The sequence below is a fragment of the Esox lucius genome, chromosome 6, assembly GCF_011004845.1.
Source record: "Esox lucius isolate fEsoLuc1 chromosome 6, fEsoLuc1.pri, whole genome shotgun sequence".
NCBI lineage: Eukaryota > Metazoa > Chordata > Actinopteri > Esociformes > Esocidae > Esox > Esox lucius.
This window is the reverse complement of record NC_047574.1, coordinates 20249159-20266557: the sequence shown is the minus strand read 5'-3', so window position 1 is coordinate 20266557 and position 17399 is coordinate 20249159. Positions and strand designations below refer to the sequence as shown.

Below are 17399 nucleotides of genomic sequence, written 5' to 3'. Positions count from 1 at the left end.
ACACAGACACACGGTAACTGTTAGAAAAATAGATGTGGCACTTATCATTTACAACAGACGACCTTCAGGCTGGGCTTATACTGTATCTGTGCTCACTTGTCTGTGTCTGTGCAATTTCTACGAGTGTTTATGAATGGTTCCCCCAGTGTGAGTGTGTGTCAGTGAAAATGTGTGTTGCGCTTCTGTGATTCTCTATTTAGTCTTGCCTAAGAAGCGTGCGCACAAGTGCAAGGCTCTGCCAATGTTTGTAAACCTCCGGTGTGTGGCTGGGAGTTTGTGTGTTTCTGTGCATTAGTGTTTGTGTTTGTGCGTTTGTACTCAATTGTGTATCCTATGTGTTTGCGGGGATGTACAGTAATGTACAGTCTACAGTGTGTGTGTGTATTTCCCCCAGAGACTGAGACGGGCTGGAGAAAGGCAAAGGGTACACTCCTCTCATCCGTGACATTTAGCCATAAATCTGTTAGATTAATTCCCCTGCGCCCCTTTTCTTTCCCAAGGACATTCATGGTGTATGTTGTTGAAAGACAGGAGTCACTTAAAGCTGGATGTATGGCACTCTCCATCTTTGGCTCACTCACCAGCACTGTTATTGATGTCATACACTCACAAACACATTTTGGGTTTTATTATCCCTGTGGGGACCCAAAAGGACATTCCTATTCAACATCTCATTTTCGATAACTCCTAAACCTAACCAAAAACCTAATCCAAACCCTAACACTTTATTTTTACCCTAACCCTAAATTTAACTTTTCCTATAAATCTAGCCCACCAGGAGACCGGTAAGGATAGGCAAGCTCACAAACACGCAGGCGAAGGAAGAAATGAAATGTGGAGAGTAGAGAGGAGGGGAACTAATTAAAAGACTAAACGACAAAGGCAGAGGTAGAGCCTGACTAAACAATAGAAGGTAGTGACTGTGTTTTGATGAAAAATAAACAGAGAAGGTAGAGACTGTGTTGGATGAAAAATAAACAGAGAAGGTAGAGACTGTGTTGGATGAAAAGCTGGAAAAGGTACAGACTGTGTTTGATTAAAAAAAATAAGAGAAGGTAGAGACTGTCTGACGAAACGCAGGTGAAGATAGTGGCTGTGTTAAAAAACCGAGAAGGTAGACTATGTTTGGAGAAAAACAAACGGATAAGGTGGAGACTGATAAAAAAAAAGAAGGTGCAGACTATGTTTGCTGAAAAACAAATGGAGAATGGAACTGTATATACTTAAAACAGGAAAAACGCATAGTGTAGGAGAATTACCCACAGTGGTAACCCTATTATATTGCATTAAAGAAATTGAATAAACAATTTGTGTGTGCACGTGTGTGTGCACACGCGTTTACAGTTGATACCTAAATGCAACCCAAAACGATCATTTGTGTTGGATGTCCTTTTCTAAAATGACTGCTTTATACCCCGGTATTCTAATAGACCTCCCTGGGGAGTGGCTTTACTGTCTGTCTCAATGGGCCTGTGTCACTCCCAGAGGAAATAAACTGTCTGTTACCTCCCAAACGCACGCACAAACAAACACCCACGAACAAGCGACTCTTTGTATGTAAATGGGCGACGAGGCGGCAGGAAACAGCCACCATGGTAGATTGTTTGTCATTCCAGGTACATCTCAAGCCAGGTTCATTTCTATTTCTGATTGGTTCACCTGAGGTGATCCGTGGTTGCAGATAGCTGTGGCATAAACATGTACACAACCCCAGGGTGAAAGCGACAGAAAAGAGCTATTTTCGACTCATTTTCATCTCATTTCTAAAGAAAGAAGAGACAGCCAGTGGTATTTATTGCGCTGGGGATGAAATTGGAGTTTTGAAAGAGATAGCTAATGTTTAGTCCTTAGGGGTCTGTTAAGAAGTCAACCTGAAATTGTGACTTCCAGCAGTCTTTCTCCTCAGTCTTCCTTCTGAATGACTCATTTAGATGACCAGGTCTGAATGTTGCAGCTGGGGCAATAGGTCTGTTGACATATTGAACTCTACAAACTAGCTATTTGCAAAACGCACTCATTAAAAATAACCTCTGTGATATCTATCTTGCTGGGTACTATTTAGCTTTTTTTTTATATATATATACAAATAGGATTTAGGCAGGTTCGAGAATCTGATCAGTAACTGAAAGGTTGTCTTGATTGAATCACAGAAACTGAAAGGAGAATAAATGTCAGATCTGTCCCTGATCAAGGAAGTCATCCCTTATTGCTCCCTGGTCGGTGCTTACACATTTTCAGCAAACGACCAAGAGAACAATTTTGGTTAGGCATATATATGATTTTTTCCCTTTTTTCAGGTATAAATTTTTTTGTCAAATATGGGTATAAAATAACATTTGGACTTAATCTTTATGACATGGACATGGTTTTAGTGCATGCATTAATACAGAGAAGAAACAATCACATTATGGCCACAACCTCCAGCTCAATATCAGCAAAATGAAGGAGATGATTGTTAATCACAGGAAGCAGCGGCGGGGAGACCATGCCCCCCATACACATCAATGGGTCTGCAGTAGAGAGAGTTCACAACATCAGGTTCCTTGGTGTCAACATCAGTGATGACTTGACCTAGTCTCATCACTCTAACATCTTGGTGTAGGAAGCCAGGAAACGGCTCTTCTTCCTACGCCGATTAAGGAGATTTGGCATAGATTCCAGGATTCTCACCAACTTCTACAGATGCACTATCGAGAGTATCCTGTCCGGCTGTGTCACCGCCTGGTATGGCAGCTGCACCACCCTCGACCATAAAGCACTTCAGAGGGTGATTAAAACAGCAGAGCGCATCACTAGGTCTGACCTGCCATCCCTGCAAGATCTCTACACAGAGAGGTGTAGGAGGAGGAGCAAATTAATCATTACAGATCCCAGCCACCCATGCCACGGACTGTTTACCAAGCTGCCGTCAGGCAGAAGGTACAGGAGTATTCAGTCCAAAACTAACAGGCTACTGGACAGTTTCTTTCCTCAGGCTGTAAGGCTGCTCAATTCAGGAACCCCTCCTCCATTCCATCCATAGTCACATGCACACCTGTCACTTTATATCATGCTCATCTGCCAATCATATCATGCACACCTGTCACTTTTACATTGCACTATGTTTGTACAGTTGTATATTTATTATTATTGATGTGTGTTTTTGTATAGTGTTATTATTGATTGTTCGTTTATATTTTTATATTATAATTATTGTTACTTTTTAAACTTTTAACTGCACTGTCGGGAGTAGGAAAACCAAGCATTTCATTGCCATAACATGTTATTGCAAATGACAAATAAACCTTTTGAACCTTTGAAGCTTTGTTGAGCTACAGCCCTGCCTGCTTATTATGGCATGTAGGCTATAATCCACATATGATTTACTAAAGCGTGCACCCCATTTAATTACATACTTTCACACACAGGCACACATTGCATGCATGTTACACACAGGCATGCACATACGTGCAGATTGTACACATTTACACACACACCCTAACAGCTCACTGTTAATGTGTTTGCCACAGGAAAACACATCCCGTCCGTGAAAGATAATGTGAGTGAAATCTGCTCTGGCTCTCAGATAATGTTTATAACACAATAAATAATGTGAAAACTTTATGGCTTTGTCAATATAACCCCAACATTTTACATGCACATATACTGTACTTGTCAGGTTGTTATTCATATCAAAATGTATTCCCATTAATAATACTATTTTTACTTACCATAACCCAAAATCAAAACCTAACCATTAACCCTAATTCTAACAGTAAACACATTTTTATATTTATTGTGAACCTAACGCATAAGAAAAAAAAAAATCCTTATGGGTTTTTGCTCATGGCCCCACAAGGTCAAATCTTTCTTATGAAAGGATGTATCGTTCAAAATAACACCCTAGCACCTTAAAGTCAGATTTACGTTAACCCTTACTGTAACCATAACTCCCAAACCTAACCCTTAATGAGTAAACATAACCCCTTTTTACCCTTATTCTTAACCTAAACCTTGTTCTAAGATATATTGTAAACCCAACCCCCTAAGACTTTATTTGTTTTGTAAGTAAGATCTGGCTAAAACATTTTTTCAATTATGTCAAAATCAAATCGGTTCTCATTTTCAACAATTTGAATTTGCACACACAAAAATACTCACACGTACACCAATTATTGTAGCTTGATCACTATGTTGTTAGTTTGTTGTCCCTGGTATTAGAGATTGTCAATCCTTGCGGTCCTTATTATCAGCAGAGAAATTGCAGTAACATGATCAACAGTGACACAGTGAAACACACACACACACACACACACTGACTCATCAACTTTTGGATTATATGACAGATCAGCACTGACAGTCACTGACACCTCTGCTCAAGAAGGGCCATCAAGTATTTATAAAGGCCAGGTGGACTGTAGCTCATAGTCTCTTCTGTCCTCTGTTACCCTGCTACTGTAGCTAGATTCCTCCTGTTCAGCTTCTTTCGAATACCCCGTCTAATTTGCAAACTTTTAATATACCCCTGAAGTCATCAAACATACTGAACATAAACAAAAGCAGCAACACAGTGGTGTTCATGCAAGAAGCAAGGTAACTTCATTCATCTGATCCCCTTAGTATAACTGCAGAGGTCTTCAAAAAACCACTGTTCTAAAAAGATATCTCATATTGTCTAAAAGGGGTCTGACACATCCTTAGCCACCAATCCTAATCCAGAAAGTAGGTTAATGTGGGCAGCACATTATCTGGTGAGTGAGATGCCTTGCATTGTGTTTCAAGGGGATGTAATCGGTTGTCATATTTCAAATAGATCATGTGACAGTACCACTTTGATGTAATGCCTTAATGACATTCAGGAGGCATACATTTATTACAGAAGATCTTTAATTTTGGACACGCATGACACCAAATGTAGGTTATTTTATCATGTCAAGTATGAACACAAAGGTAGGTGTTCCTTTAAGTATTCATTCATAATATTATGTGGATATACACTTTGATGACATATTTCAACTATATCTAACATTTTCAGCAGCTTAATAACTATTAATTATCTGCAAGCCACACCCCTAGTAAGCCAAGCCTCTAGTCTTCTGATTGGACCTGCAGTGTTGGGTTGCTAATATGAAATGAGTAATTCGAAAAATGCATATATTTCCTGGACGAGCGGTATGACAGAACTGACCAACCCGGACTTGCTCTTTTGAAAGAAAACAACCCAACTAAGTGACCCAATGTCTGAAGCTGGGTCATCCAAGCAGCCCAGCATTTTTTAGAGTGTAAGCAGACATAGCTCGTATTGATCCGGAGGAGATTGACGTTGACCACAGGCTGATTTAGCTCCCCCGTGGGCCTCGCTCTTGAAAACAAGGGGAAAGCTGAATATAACTCATGGCTGCGGGCCTCTCTCCTCAGCACCTGCCACCTCACTGGTTTACGGCCTTCCCAACAGCACCAATTCCGAGGCCTTCTCCAAACGACGTGTCTTCTGGTTTTAGAGGTCCATGCATTATTTATTTTTTTATTGTGTGAGTTCATTGATTAAAGGAAAAAAAATGAAAAAACAGCCTGCATGTATTGTTCATTATTATCTCTGTCCCAGTTTTTCTCCACTTATCCATTTTGTGGTATTCAATTCTCAGTTACGTCCTTTCAATTCTCAGTTACGTCCTTTCAATTCTCAGTTACGTCCTTTCAATTCTCAGTTACGTCCTTTCAATTCTCAGTTACGTCCTTTCAATTCTCAGTTACGTCCTTTCAATTCTCAGTTACGTCCTTGCTTCATTGCAACAACTCCCAGCGGGTGCGGACGATTCAAGATGTCCTCTGACGTGGGTCTCGCTAAGCCTGTTCTGCTTCTTATCACACCGCTATCCAGATCGTATTTTCCCAGTGGAAAGAGCATTCTCCAGCCAACAACCACAGTTCTCCAGCCAAGCTGCCACAAGGTGTTGCTAGAGTGTGACAAGTCAAGACAGCCCTCTCTGACATGCGGTGCTGAGACAATTTGCACGGCCCTCTGATGGATCCCTGAGCACTGTTGGAATGGCACAACCAGGATTAGAATCATTGTCACATAATGCAGCTGTGCGGCAAGGCAGTGACTTTACCGCTGTGCTAGTCAGGAGCTCCACTTCCTGTTTATTGTAATTAAGGATATATTTGGTTAAATGACTCTCATCGGGGCTCCTCTTCCCTTTTTTCTTTTCACTCCTCCTCGGGATGTTCCTCTCTGCTGACATTCATCTTCCTTCCTCACTGGAAATAAACTGGCCCAACATCCTGATGTTTCGCTGTGTTGAGACTTAAGACTTGTTTATAGATCCTCTTTCATACACAGTAAATGAAAAAGATCTGTGAGTTGACTGAACTTCAGTTGGGTATGATGGTTTCTACACTCACAACCATCTGGAATATTGCTTGAGGTGAGACGGATTTCAAAAAGCTTGATCAGTGAAATTTCATGACATTGCCTTGGGAGGAATGTTGGTTCAACTATTTGCCCATGATGATAAATTACGCAGCCTATTTCAGCTAGTAACACATATTGGTTTGAACGTTTAGAAATGAAAACACTTTATTTAGATAGTGCACCTATTTTATGGTGTCAAAAGTATTGCAGCTGTTGGCTTTTGGCTCTATATCACTTACAGAAGAGCTGACTGAGTTTGTTTTAGTGTCAACTCTATGCTGCAATTATATCTTCTCTGAGTGTGTTTTGGCTCTAGTTGGCCTTCTAGACATCGGTTCTCGACTACTGTTCCATGTATTGGAACTGTTCAGAACTGGCAAACCTTCATTGACTTCTATACAAATAATGGAGCCCTTGATTACAGATTCAGGTGTGCAATTTCAAGTCGACATCAGAATTGTCCCGGGTCCCAGAGGAGAGGGTTGCGGACCACGGTCTGGCCTCTCCCTACACAGCCTCAGATAGTTGTTGAGAGAGGAGCGAGCGGAAGGGAGATTGATGATTCCTGCCGCCCATTGCTCTTGTCAGGGGGAGAAAGACTGGGGAGCGGTGAGGGAGAGATGGAGAAGAGGCCTGTTAATGTGCACTGTATCATTCATAACAGTAATACTGGCATGACTTGCTGCTAAATAGCATCATTTGTCAGGGGAAAGGGCTGGGTGCCTTGCTGTTACAGATAAGGACCAGCAGGCTGTCCTCACTGCACCACACTCTTACACACACAAAAGTGCGCATACACACGTGAATACAGGCAAACAGTGAGCAGGCACCCACACACACACACACACAGTGTCCATCACTGTGTAGTTATGAATTCACATACATTCTCCAACCACTCATAAAACATTGATCCATCCTTTAGCCTGTGCAGGGTACAACATTCACGATGGCTCACTGGCCCGGGGCCAGTTGACCTACCGTCGGGCCAGTTGACCTACCGTCGGGCCAGTACACAAAAACAGGCACTGGCTCAATAGGAGGCCAGTAGGGCCAGTGCTCAACTTCCCCATTTAAATTCATAGTATCGTATTAAAATGTTTGCTTGTCATCTTTGTCACTCTTCCCACTTGAGTTTTTGCTTGTTCTTGCATTTAATGTGTCTGTACAGCTTCATCTCCCCCCTGGGTGTGGTACAGTACTGGTCTTGTCGTCTTTTTGACCAATAATATTCAAAGTCTCATCTGTTTTAACCTATCATAGTTCATAGTGCATTCATAATCCACCAAAACATGGCTTTGTACGAGGCAATGCAAATGCGTACTTTTTTGTTTTCGTGGAACAAGCAGTTTCTGTGAGTCGAAAACAATAATGGCAAGAGACATGTACTACCGTACCTGTTGTGTGTTCCCAACTAAAGATGATAAGGCAGGGTCATTTTATAAAGGAATAAGCAACTACCGAAAACATGCTCTTAAGTCCGTGCAGCGTGTGGTGTGTATTGTGGCCATACAGACTTGGCTTGTTGACAGCAAGTGTCGTGTTAACTACGCCGGCCTATGCGCTTACTAGCAGTGACACACAAGAAGCCTGCAAATCAACTAGTGGGACTACCTCATCTGTTGGATTGAATGTGTACTGTGCCATATTTATGTAAGCACACATATATTAACTCAGTTATTTTATTATCAAGCTTTTATATAAAATGCAAGTATCTTCATGAAATGATGATAATATTTCTAGTAATATTTTTTGATAACTATTTATGTACATTGTGATTGTGATTGTGAATCAATGTCACCTGATTTGGTGCAAATAAAGTGACAACAGGTGCCCTGGAGAGAGAACTTTATGTATTGGTGCATACAACGCCTATCAAGGAGCACACTGATGCCCTGATCCAGGTCTGGGAGGAGATTTTACACCAGAGAAGTACTTTTTAGCGTTTGACCCTGCAGCCTTTGTAGCACAAGTGGTATTATGAGTGTTTAATTTAAAATTTGTACCACTCAATTTCACGCTTTGGAGTGGCGCCACCAGTTGATGTGCTTAAGTGAGGACGGTCAAGTGCATTGGCAAAGTAGAGGTTCCAGGTTGGTGCCAGCTCTGTACTAAAACGAGAGGAAGTGGTTGTCGCAAAGCACACCGCGTGCCATGCTTTATAACGACACTCAAACTCACGTGAGACTTCCCACTCATACTGGCTGCCTTTTATTCCCTGCAAGAGAACCGCTACATGTAATATTCCCCACTTAGTCACAATCTCCTACCCTCTTTAATCTTTCACATTTCATTGGGTCCTAGAGACTGGGACTCTATTAAAATACTGTGTTATATCCGCCATTACCCGAATCCCAAAACGGTAGCCGATTCCCTAGACAGGCCTCTACTTATGACCAGGGCCCTGGTCAAGAGTAGCACACTACATGGGGAACAGGGGGCCAATCGGGACCCAAAGTCTTCCCAGATGCAGCAGACATTTCCTTTTGAAAGCAGGAGAGGGGAAGAGGATGAGCTATGCAGTTGTAATTGATGAGTGTGTGGTAAAATGCTTAATTTACACCGTCTTTGACCAAATTATAACTCATATTGAAAGCAGCGACGTTTGCATAAATCTCATTAGTCTCAATGAGAGGGGTTCATAAATCGTTATATTAATTAGTCGTTTTTGGCTCCCTTTCAGAGTGAAAATGGGGTGTATTAATAAAAAAAAAGAGGGGTGTGCGATTGTAGAGCCTAATTGGTCTTTGTTAAGAAGCCCAGGCCTGGTGTCAAGCCTGATTTAGTTTGGCTTCAGAAATACAGCACTGAATGTGAGAGTGTAAAGGAGTGAAACACAGAGGGAAAGTGAGAATGTAAGGTGTAGGTGATTGAGTACATACTGGGGTGTAACGGTACACATATTCGTACCGGACCGTTCGATACAGGACGTTTGGTTCTTTACGTGTTGTGATCCGAATTGTCTAGTTTTAACCAGGCACGTTACTTTTTTAATACTTTTTTAGTTTGAAATTCTAAACTCAGAGTTTCCCCCCAGAGACAGATCTTGGAGCTATAACTCAGCAACTGAAGTAGCCTAGAACGTGATGCAGCCTCGTAAAATAAATGTAGCCAACGCAAACGATAAGCCAAAACTTTATGTGCCTTCCTTTGTTCTGTTTACTTCATAATAAATAAAAATAAATGTTATGTTTTGCATGTTTTTATTTTAAATGTTCCTACTGAATGGAAATCGTACTGAGCCGTGACTTAAAATCTGCGGTACGTTCTGAACAGTGTCTTTTGCTTACCGTTACACCCCTAGAACATACAGTACCAGTCCAAGGTTTGGACACACTTACCTATTCACTAGAATTGGCATGTGTGTCAAAACCTTTAACTGGTGCTGTACAACAGTGAGTGAGAGAGCATGGGAGTAATAACCAGGAACACCGCATTTAGGGTATGAGTAAACTGTAAAGTACCTTTATGGAGTCGGTGCTCTGCACCCAAGCAACAGACAGGTAGGCTGTACTAATGGATCTTAAGATTTTTTTGGGTGACAGTTTTGGTTGCCTAGTGATGGACATTAGTCCCACTTAAAGATACAGCATTTCTTTACAGACTAAGGAAATGCCAGTTAAGTGCATGTGGTGCTTCACAGCTACCTCCATAGGTTTTGTCTGCATTTGAAAGCTTTAGTGTACCCTTACAGATTTACCACTATGATGCTGCAGTACCAAAGCACTTCTGAGGCACCACTGGCACCTAGCACCCCTCCACCCCTGGGTTTGATTAGCCATCTTGGCACCCCTCCACCCCTGGGTTTGATTAGCCAGCCTGGCACCCCTCCAACCCTGGGTTTGATTAGCCATCTTGGCACCCCTCCACCCCTGGGTTTGATTAGCCAGCCTGAAACCCCTCCACCCCTGGGTTTGATTAGCCAGCCTGACACCCCTCCACCCCTGGGTTTGATTAGCCAGCCTGACACCCCTCCACCCCTGGGTTTGATTAGCCATCCTGGCACCCCTCCACCCCTGGGTTTGATTAGCCAGCCTGAAACCCCTCCACCCCTGGGTTTGATTAGCTAGCCTGACACCCCTCCACCCCTGGGTTTGATTAGCCAGCCTGGCACCCCTCCAACCCTGGGTTTGATTAGCCATCTTGGCACCCCTCCACCCCTGGGTTTGATTAGCCAGCCTGACACCACTCCACCCCTGGGTTTGATTAGCCAGCCTGACACCCCTCCACCCCTGGGTTTGATTAGCCATCCTGGCACCCCTCCACCCCTGGGTTTGATTAGCCAGCCTGAAACCCCTCCACCCCTGGGTTTGATTAGCTAGCCTGACACCCCTCCACCCCTGGGTTTGATTAGCCAGCCTGACACCCCTCCACCCCTGGGTTTGATTAGCCATCCTGGCACCCCTCCACCCCTGGGTTTGATTAGCCAGCCTGAAACCCCTCCACCCCTGGGTTTGATTAGCTAGCCTGACACTCCTCCACCTCTGGGTTTGGTAGGCAGCATGTCTTTATTACTATGTGTCTGTGATGAATGAAGTCTCTGAAGCATTCTAATTAAAATCACTCTACACTCCTGACCTCTGTGTGTGTATGTGTTTTTGTGTGTGTGTGCAATTGTTGATATTTTGGACACGGAAATGTTGTGTAAATATAGTCACCTCCAAAACGGTTGCCACCGTTGATAAAAAAAAAAAGACGAAAAAACACCTGTGTAAAATTAAAACAAGTGTATTGTATTTTTTTTAACACAGGATGTATAGTACATCATTAATGATTCAATAATAAGTTAATATTAGACAAGTCTCAAATTACAACTGTTTACCAGAATCCTGTTTTTCTTACTTTGTGCACCCCTTGCAAGGTTAGAGAACACATGAAGGGATCTTAGACTCTTCCCCCTAAAATAGTATTTCCAGATCCCGGCCTTTCAGTCTGCCCTTATGGACTGCCCTTAACCAATCAACACAATTACAGGGTTACAGACAAACATTTTCCACTGGCACCAGTACATGATTTGGTCATGCCCCCAAAAATAATATCCATTATTTAGAGTAAAACCTGTGGACACGTTATATCGGGGAAGCCTTGTGTTGGTGCCAGGCGTGGTCTCCGCAGTCTGTCTCTCTTACAGAGAATGGTGCGTTTAATAAAAAAACATCCAGTGAGCGGATGTTCTGTGGGCGAAAAACACCTTGTTAATGAGAGAGGTCAGAGGAGAATAGCCAGACTAGTTCAAGCTGACAGAACTGCCACAAATCAAATAACTAAGTACATTTCTTGTCTGTTGTCATGTTAGATTTCAGTGTGGCTAGACCAGTGATGGAACGCTCTATTCTTTTAAGTCATTCAGTGAAAAGAACATCTTTTGACTGAAGTCAGTAATGTCCATAGCATGAAGGACCCTTACTGAAAACAAATTCATACAAACCTCTCCTTAAGTGTAAGAGGCTATTGCTTACGTGTTTTATACTTGTAAATATGATAACGTTTTAAAAGGGGATGGGAACAGTTATTTGAATATTAGTTTTTTTAAGTACTTGTTTGGGTCATCTTTTTTGCTATTGAAATGAATAGAACATACTTTTTATAATTTAAATTAAAATACTGATCTAAAATATTAACATATAGGATTTACCGTGACATTTTGGCATGTTCTTGTCCATCCAGGACAGCCAGTGTTATGATTGCGTTGTCATGATATCTAAATAATGAATAAATTCTGTTGCCATATTTGGTATGCTAAAGCTGTTTCGCATAATTATAATAATACAATTATTTCAAATGCACATCTTTCATTTAAAACAAGGTCTAGTTGCAATTAGATTCATGTGTTGTGCCTGACAGCAAGGGTGATTAGCACTGCCAAGCATTTTTCAAAAAAAGAATGTTTCCAAAAAGAGTTTCCCCTACCTTATGATTTGCGCTTCATTCATTCTTTAGAGGAAACATTTATTTGTCTGTGTATAGAGTAATGAAGCAACTGGATTTGCAGTATATGTTTTTATTTTGTTCACTAGATTGCCAACAAACCAAATACATATAATGTTGGATTGAGAGGGAGCCTGTTGTCTTGTAGACTGTTGATTTTCGCTATGATCTTGGCTACTTGGCATGCTCTGTAGTTCTGCATGTTCTTTCAGACTTCCATTTGACAATAATGAACCCCACTGTGCTCCTGGGAACATATAATGCTTAATGAACTACAGAGCTCAAGAGAGACAGCCACCTTTGTCCAAACTGGAGAAAACCTGCAGCGATGCGACATAAAACCAGCTTTAACTTTGTGTTTAAGCGTTGGTTTGGTTAATTGACCAGTCATAAAGAAACATTCACAGTGCTCTTGATATAGAAAGAAAAAAAACAAGGTTTATTTTTTGTCACAGTGAATGGTTCTGCGTTGCAAAAATTCCAGCTGGTGCAGTCCCACGAAATTCTCCTTCTCCGAGTTCGCCCTATTAATTGAGATAAACATTTACTTGTCAACAGTTAGTGCTAAAATACCATAGCCAGAGATTTTTTACAAATAATTTTTAAACCTGTGCATGTTCTGGAAAAACGTATAATCTCTATGGACTCTGCTTACCCGCCGGGTGTTTGCATGTGTTGATTTGAGAGGCGGTGTACATGGGGTGCACATTGGCATTCTAGTAATAGCAGGGTCTATCAGAGAGGGGATGCTGAACCTAGCTAGGGAGCTAAAGACAACATTCACATCAGTAAACTTGGCGACACAATGACAGACATTTTTTATACTACTATATTGTGCTTTAAAAATCTAATAGAATTCCCAGTTCACTAGCGTGCAATTAGGCAAATCATCTTTAAATGGGATGACCCATCAGATTATAGTAGCCCAATCTTAGTACCTGCTGAATGTGAGTTGCGCTCTGGATAATCTTTACTGTATTTTGTGCTACTGTGCTGACCATGGGTTTTTATATTGATGTCTTAATTTTTCTGTCGTTCATCCACTTGGTCTATCCGTGAGCGTCACATCCACTACAACATGGATGGTGTCTAACATAACTGAGTTTTCCAGCCTAACTCACTTCTGTTTCTGTTGTATTTCCTCTTTTCTGAAAGCTTTTTTTTCTTCTTGCTTTTTAAAAATGATGGCAGTGCAGAGAAATAGGTTCATTACAAAATTCACAACACTGTGACATCATTGCTTGAGACTAATTGTTGAGTCTGACCATTTGTACTGCAAGGCCACACACCAGCCTTCTTGGTTCCTGGCCAGTACCCACCAGCCTTCTTGGTTCCTGGCCAGTACCCACCAGCCTTCTTGGTTCCTGGCCAGTACCCACCAGCCTTCTTGGTTCCTGGCCAGTACCCACCAGCCTTCTTGGTTCCTGGCCAGTAACCACCAGCCTTCTTGGATCCTGGCCAGTACCCACCAGCCTTCTTGGTTCCTGGCCAGTACTGACCAGCCTTCTTGGTTCCTGGCCAGTACCCACCAGCCTTCTTGGTTCCTGGCCAGTACCCTCTGTCGAGGGAGGCTGTTTCAGTGCGACAGGCTCTGGATCCAACTGGGCCGAGGAAAAATGGGAAAATTGACAGAAAAGGGAATCTCACAACACAATCCATTATGAACTGTAGTGGAAAGAATGCTTTTAGTACACTTCTTTTCGCTATCCGGAAGAGTCATTACAATAATTTGCGTTTAGAGTGCCAACACTACAATTGTCACAACTGGCTATCTTTAGACCAATGGATTAGAGTGCCTGCTATACAACTGAACTGCAAAGGCTTTGAACAAAAATGGGAACAGGAGCCATTTTGAATACAACCAGTGTTTCATTTGTCTAACATTTAACACCTACTTCTCCCAAATGTGCATTCCAGGCACGTCAGTGACCAAGTTGGACGCATTCGACCCTGACCAAGAGCCTCTGATCTACGGGGTGGTGGGAGAGGAGGCCCTGAGATACTTTGCTGTGGAGAAAGACACAGGAGTCGTTTGGCTACGCCAGGCCCTGGACCGCGAGGTTGGAGGACACACACACACTTTCTCCCTGACAAGCCAAGAGTTTGGCTGACACATCTCTCTCTCTCTCTCTCTATCTCTTCCAGACCAAGTCGGAGATGCAGGTGGAGTTCTCTGTGAGTGACAGCCAAGGGGTAAGAGCCAGTGCTCTCGACAACATTGTGACATGTTGTATCACGTCTTGTCTGTCAAGCCGCTCAAACACACACTAGTTCCAACTCCTGACCGACTCTCCCAGAGTTATTTGGCCCGACACCTGTCTTGCATGTAACGTTCAATCTCTAAAACACACCGACGTTTTAACATGCAAGACCCTATGGATTATGGGTAGCATGCTACAATTCACACGGTCATCCTGTGCACAGCGTCTTTACCTTTGGGGATGCAGCGTGGATGGGGATTCGGAGAGCGCATGTTTGGGGTGTGGTTGGCTATTTTGTGTGTAGAACTATATGGAGTGTGCGTGGGCTTGTGATGGTGGGTTGAGTGTGTGTTTGTGTTTCTCTTTATGTGTTAAATCCATACTGCGTGGGCTTTTGCAGGTGGTCAAAAACACAGTGAACATCCAGGTGGGAGATGTGAACGACAACGCCCCTACACTCCTCGGCCAGCCATACACAGTGCGCATCCCAGAGGTAGGACACAAACATGAACCTGGAGCGTGTAATACCTGAAAAGGCTTCTGTTTCCCTACTGATCTAGGATCAGTTTCCACCTCCTCCCCCTACCCTAATAATTTAGTCGGGCAGAATTCAGAACTGACCTATGATCATTGTTTAAGTGGAAGGTCATCTAGTCTTTTGGAGCCTAGGTGTGTATTCCATCCAGCCCACTGAGGCTATTGTTCATGGACAGCCCCTGACGCAACCTAGTTGGGGATTGTGTGTGTGTGTGTGTGTGGGCGCGCACTCACGTGCATGCTCGTGTGCGTGATTGTTGAGGTGCCGTGGTTTTTCACCTGCAATGACATAGCCACATGCAGAGACACACACACTGTGGGCCTTTCAAATGGATGACATATATGTGACGCTGCCTGGTAACAATCCTCTTCATTCCCATATTTGGAAGAAGTAAACAAGGCTTTTGAATAGGACTCCCCCAGTGCAGTGCTATCCCTCTACAACTCTCTGTCTTCACTTTCTTTCTCTCTGTTTCAGTTCTCTCTTTCCTGTGCTATCCTTTCCCCCACTCTCTTTTCCAGTCCTTTCTCCCTCCCTCACTCTCTCCTCCCATCTCTCTTTTTCCCCTCTTCTAGTCCTCTACCTTTTGCTCTCTTTCTCTCTCCCTTCTCTTTGCCCTCTCTCCATCTAATCCTTGATATGAAGTAATTGCCAAAGTGGAGTTGGAGTCTGGATCTTCAAACAGGGACTAACATCTCAGGCACACACGCAAACACACACACATTGTGTTGTGTTTATATTGAGTGCATAGTCTACTCCCAGTCTTTGGAAAATCTTCAAAGCCACTGGGCTTTTTCTCCCCTTCAATCCATATAAAGTCAAGCAAATCAACTCAAAGAAAGAGGAGGCTGTTTAGCCTTCTCTGTTTTCCTTCTCCTATGGGTGGAGTGGAGGTAGACTGCTGTGTCACCCTGGAGCCCCAGGCTTTATTTCTTAATTATACAATAGGCAGTTCTGGTTCTGGATGATGAATGGCTAAAATCCTCCTCTGAACTATAATTTATTGCATGACAAACCATGGCAAAGGTCTGTTCAAGTATCCTTAAGCATCTGTATTCATGTTTCAGCTCATTTCAACTCGCCCCCAAAAAACAACAATAATAATAATAATTTAATAATGGACAACAGGGTGATCAAATGAGGGTCCCACATCTGATGGTATATAATATGAGCACAGACTTTCCTGTGTATTTCTATGGTGTCATCACAACCAATGACCTCTGTGGGGCAAAGCAAATAAACTGCAACATCAGTCTATCAACCTGTCACTCACTGGACATGCAACAGTAAACGGCCAATCACGGACTTTCATCAGCACTTCTGTGATGACAAACTGTTTCCTGAAGTTGACTGCAGAGAAAACGTGACAAGCGGAGAGGGTCGGACAGAGACAGAGATAGGGAGAGCAACCTGGAAAAGGATTGGAATATGATGGGGGTGTTAGAGAGGGATGAGAGTGAGAGACGGAGAGAAAGAGATTAGGGAGAGAGCCCAACAGAGAGAAAGGGATAAGGAGAGAGTGAGAGAACCTTAGGGGGTGAGTTAGATCAAGCAGAAACATATAGAAAGATACAGCAAGAAAATAAATTGCTAAACAACATGAAGACTGAAGGAAAGATGATGATGTACATAAGGTGAAGATGAAGTTGTGACAATGGCTTAGTATGAACTGTGGACAGGGAGTTGGGCTGTTCAGAGCAGTAGTGAGTGAGTTTTGTGTGTGTATGTAATTGAGCAGGTGGAGAGGAGTGTGTGTAATTGAGGAGGTGAGAGGAGGTGTGTGTGTAATTGGTGGGTTTAATTTGTGGTGCTATAAAGAGGGTGAAGGGAAGCAGGTGGGCTGCTAGCATTCCCTCTGTCAGCTCTAATGAGTTGGGCAGATTTACAGCAACAAGGCATCGCACCGAGTGTGAATACAGAGGCATGAATGTGTGTCTCAAGTAGCACCCCCTTTCCTAGTCAGTGCACTACTTTTGACTCGGGCCCACAGCATCCTCCCATAGGGCTCTTGTCAAAAGTAGTGCTCTCTGTAGGAAATAAGGTGTGAATTGGGGCGCTATCAGATACTATCCACCAAACACAATGTTTGATTAAAACAGCAGATGGGACTCAGCCAAATTCCCCATTCGATGGAATGACGGTGGCGGTGTAGGGGTGCTGCATATTGAGTAAGGATACGTTTCCTCTTGTTCACACTAGTGAGTAGTTTGGCATATCCTTGTGTGTTTTGGTATGAGCTCAAGAAAGGCAACGTTTCAGCCATTAGGCAACAAGGAAGGCCTTATGATATTCAGTTCTGCAGTTCATTCAATTCAACTGTAAAATATACCTATCTTGGTTG

At 42.8% G+C, this 17399-nt stretch overlaps 1 protein-coding gene across 7 annotated transcripts in view; it reads left to right on the top strand.

Moving 5' to 3' along the window:
* cdh23 (cadherin-related 23) overlaps positions 1-17399 on the top strand; it is a 306221-nt gene that overhangs the window by 76658 nt on the left and 212164 nt on the right. For all 7 annotated transcript variants that reach the window (XM_034292848.1, XM_034292850.1, XM_020047355.3 and 4 more), the window contains exons 4-6: positions 14237-14379; positions 14465-14512; positions 14921-15013. In XM_034292848.1, the coding sequence (XP_034148739.1) occupies positions 14237-14379; positions 14465-14512; positions 14921-15013 (284 nt within the window). The remainder of the gene's footprint in view (positions 1-14236; positions 14380-14464; positions 14513-14920; positions 15014-17399) is intronic.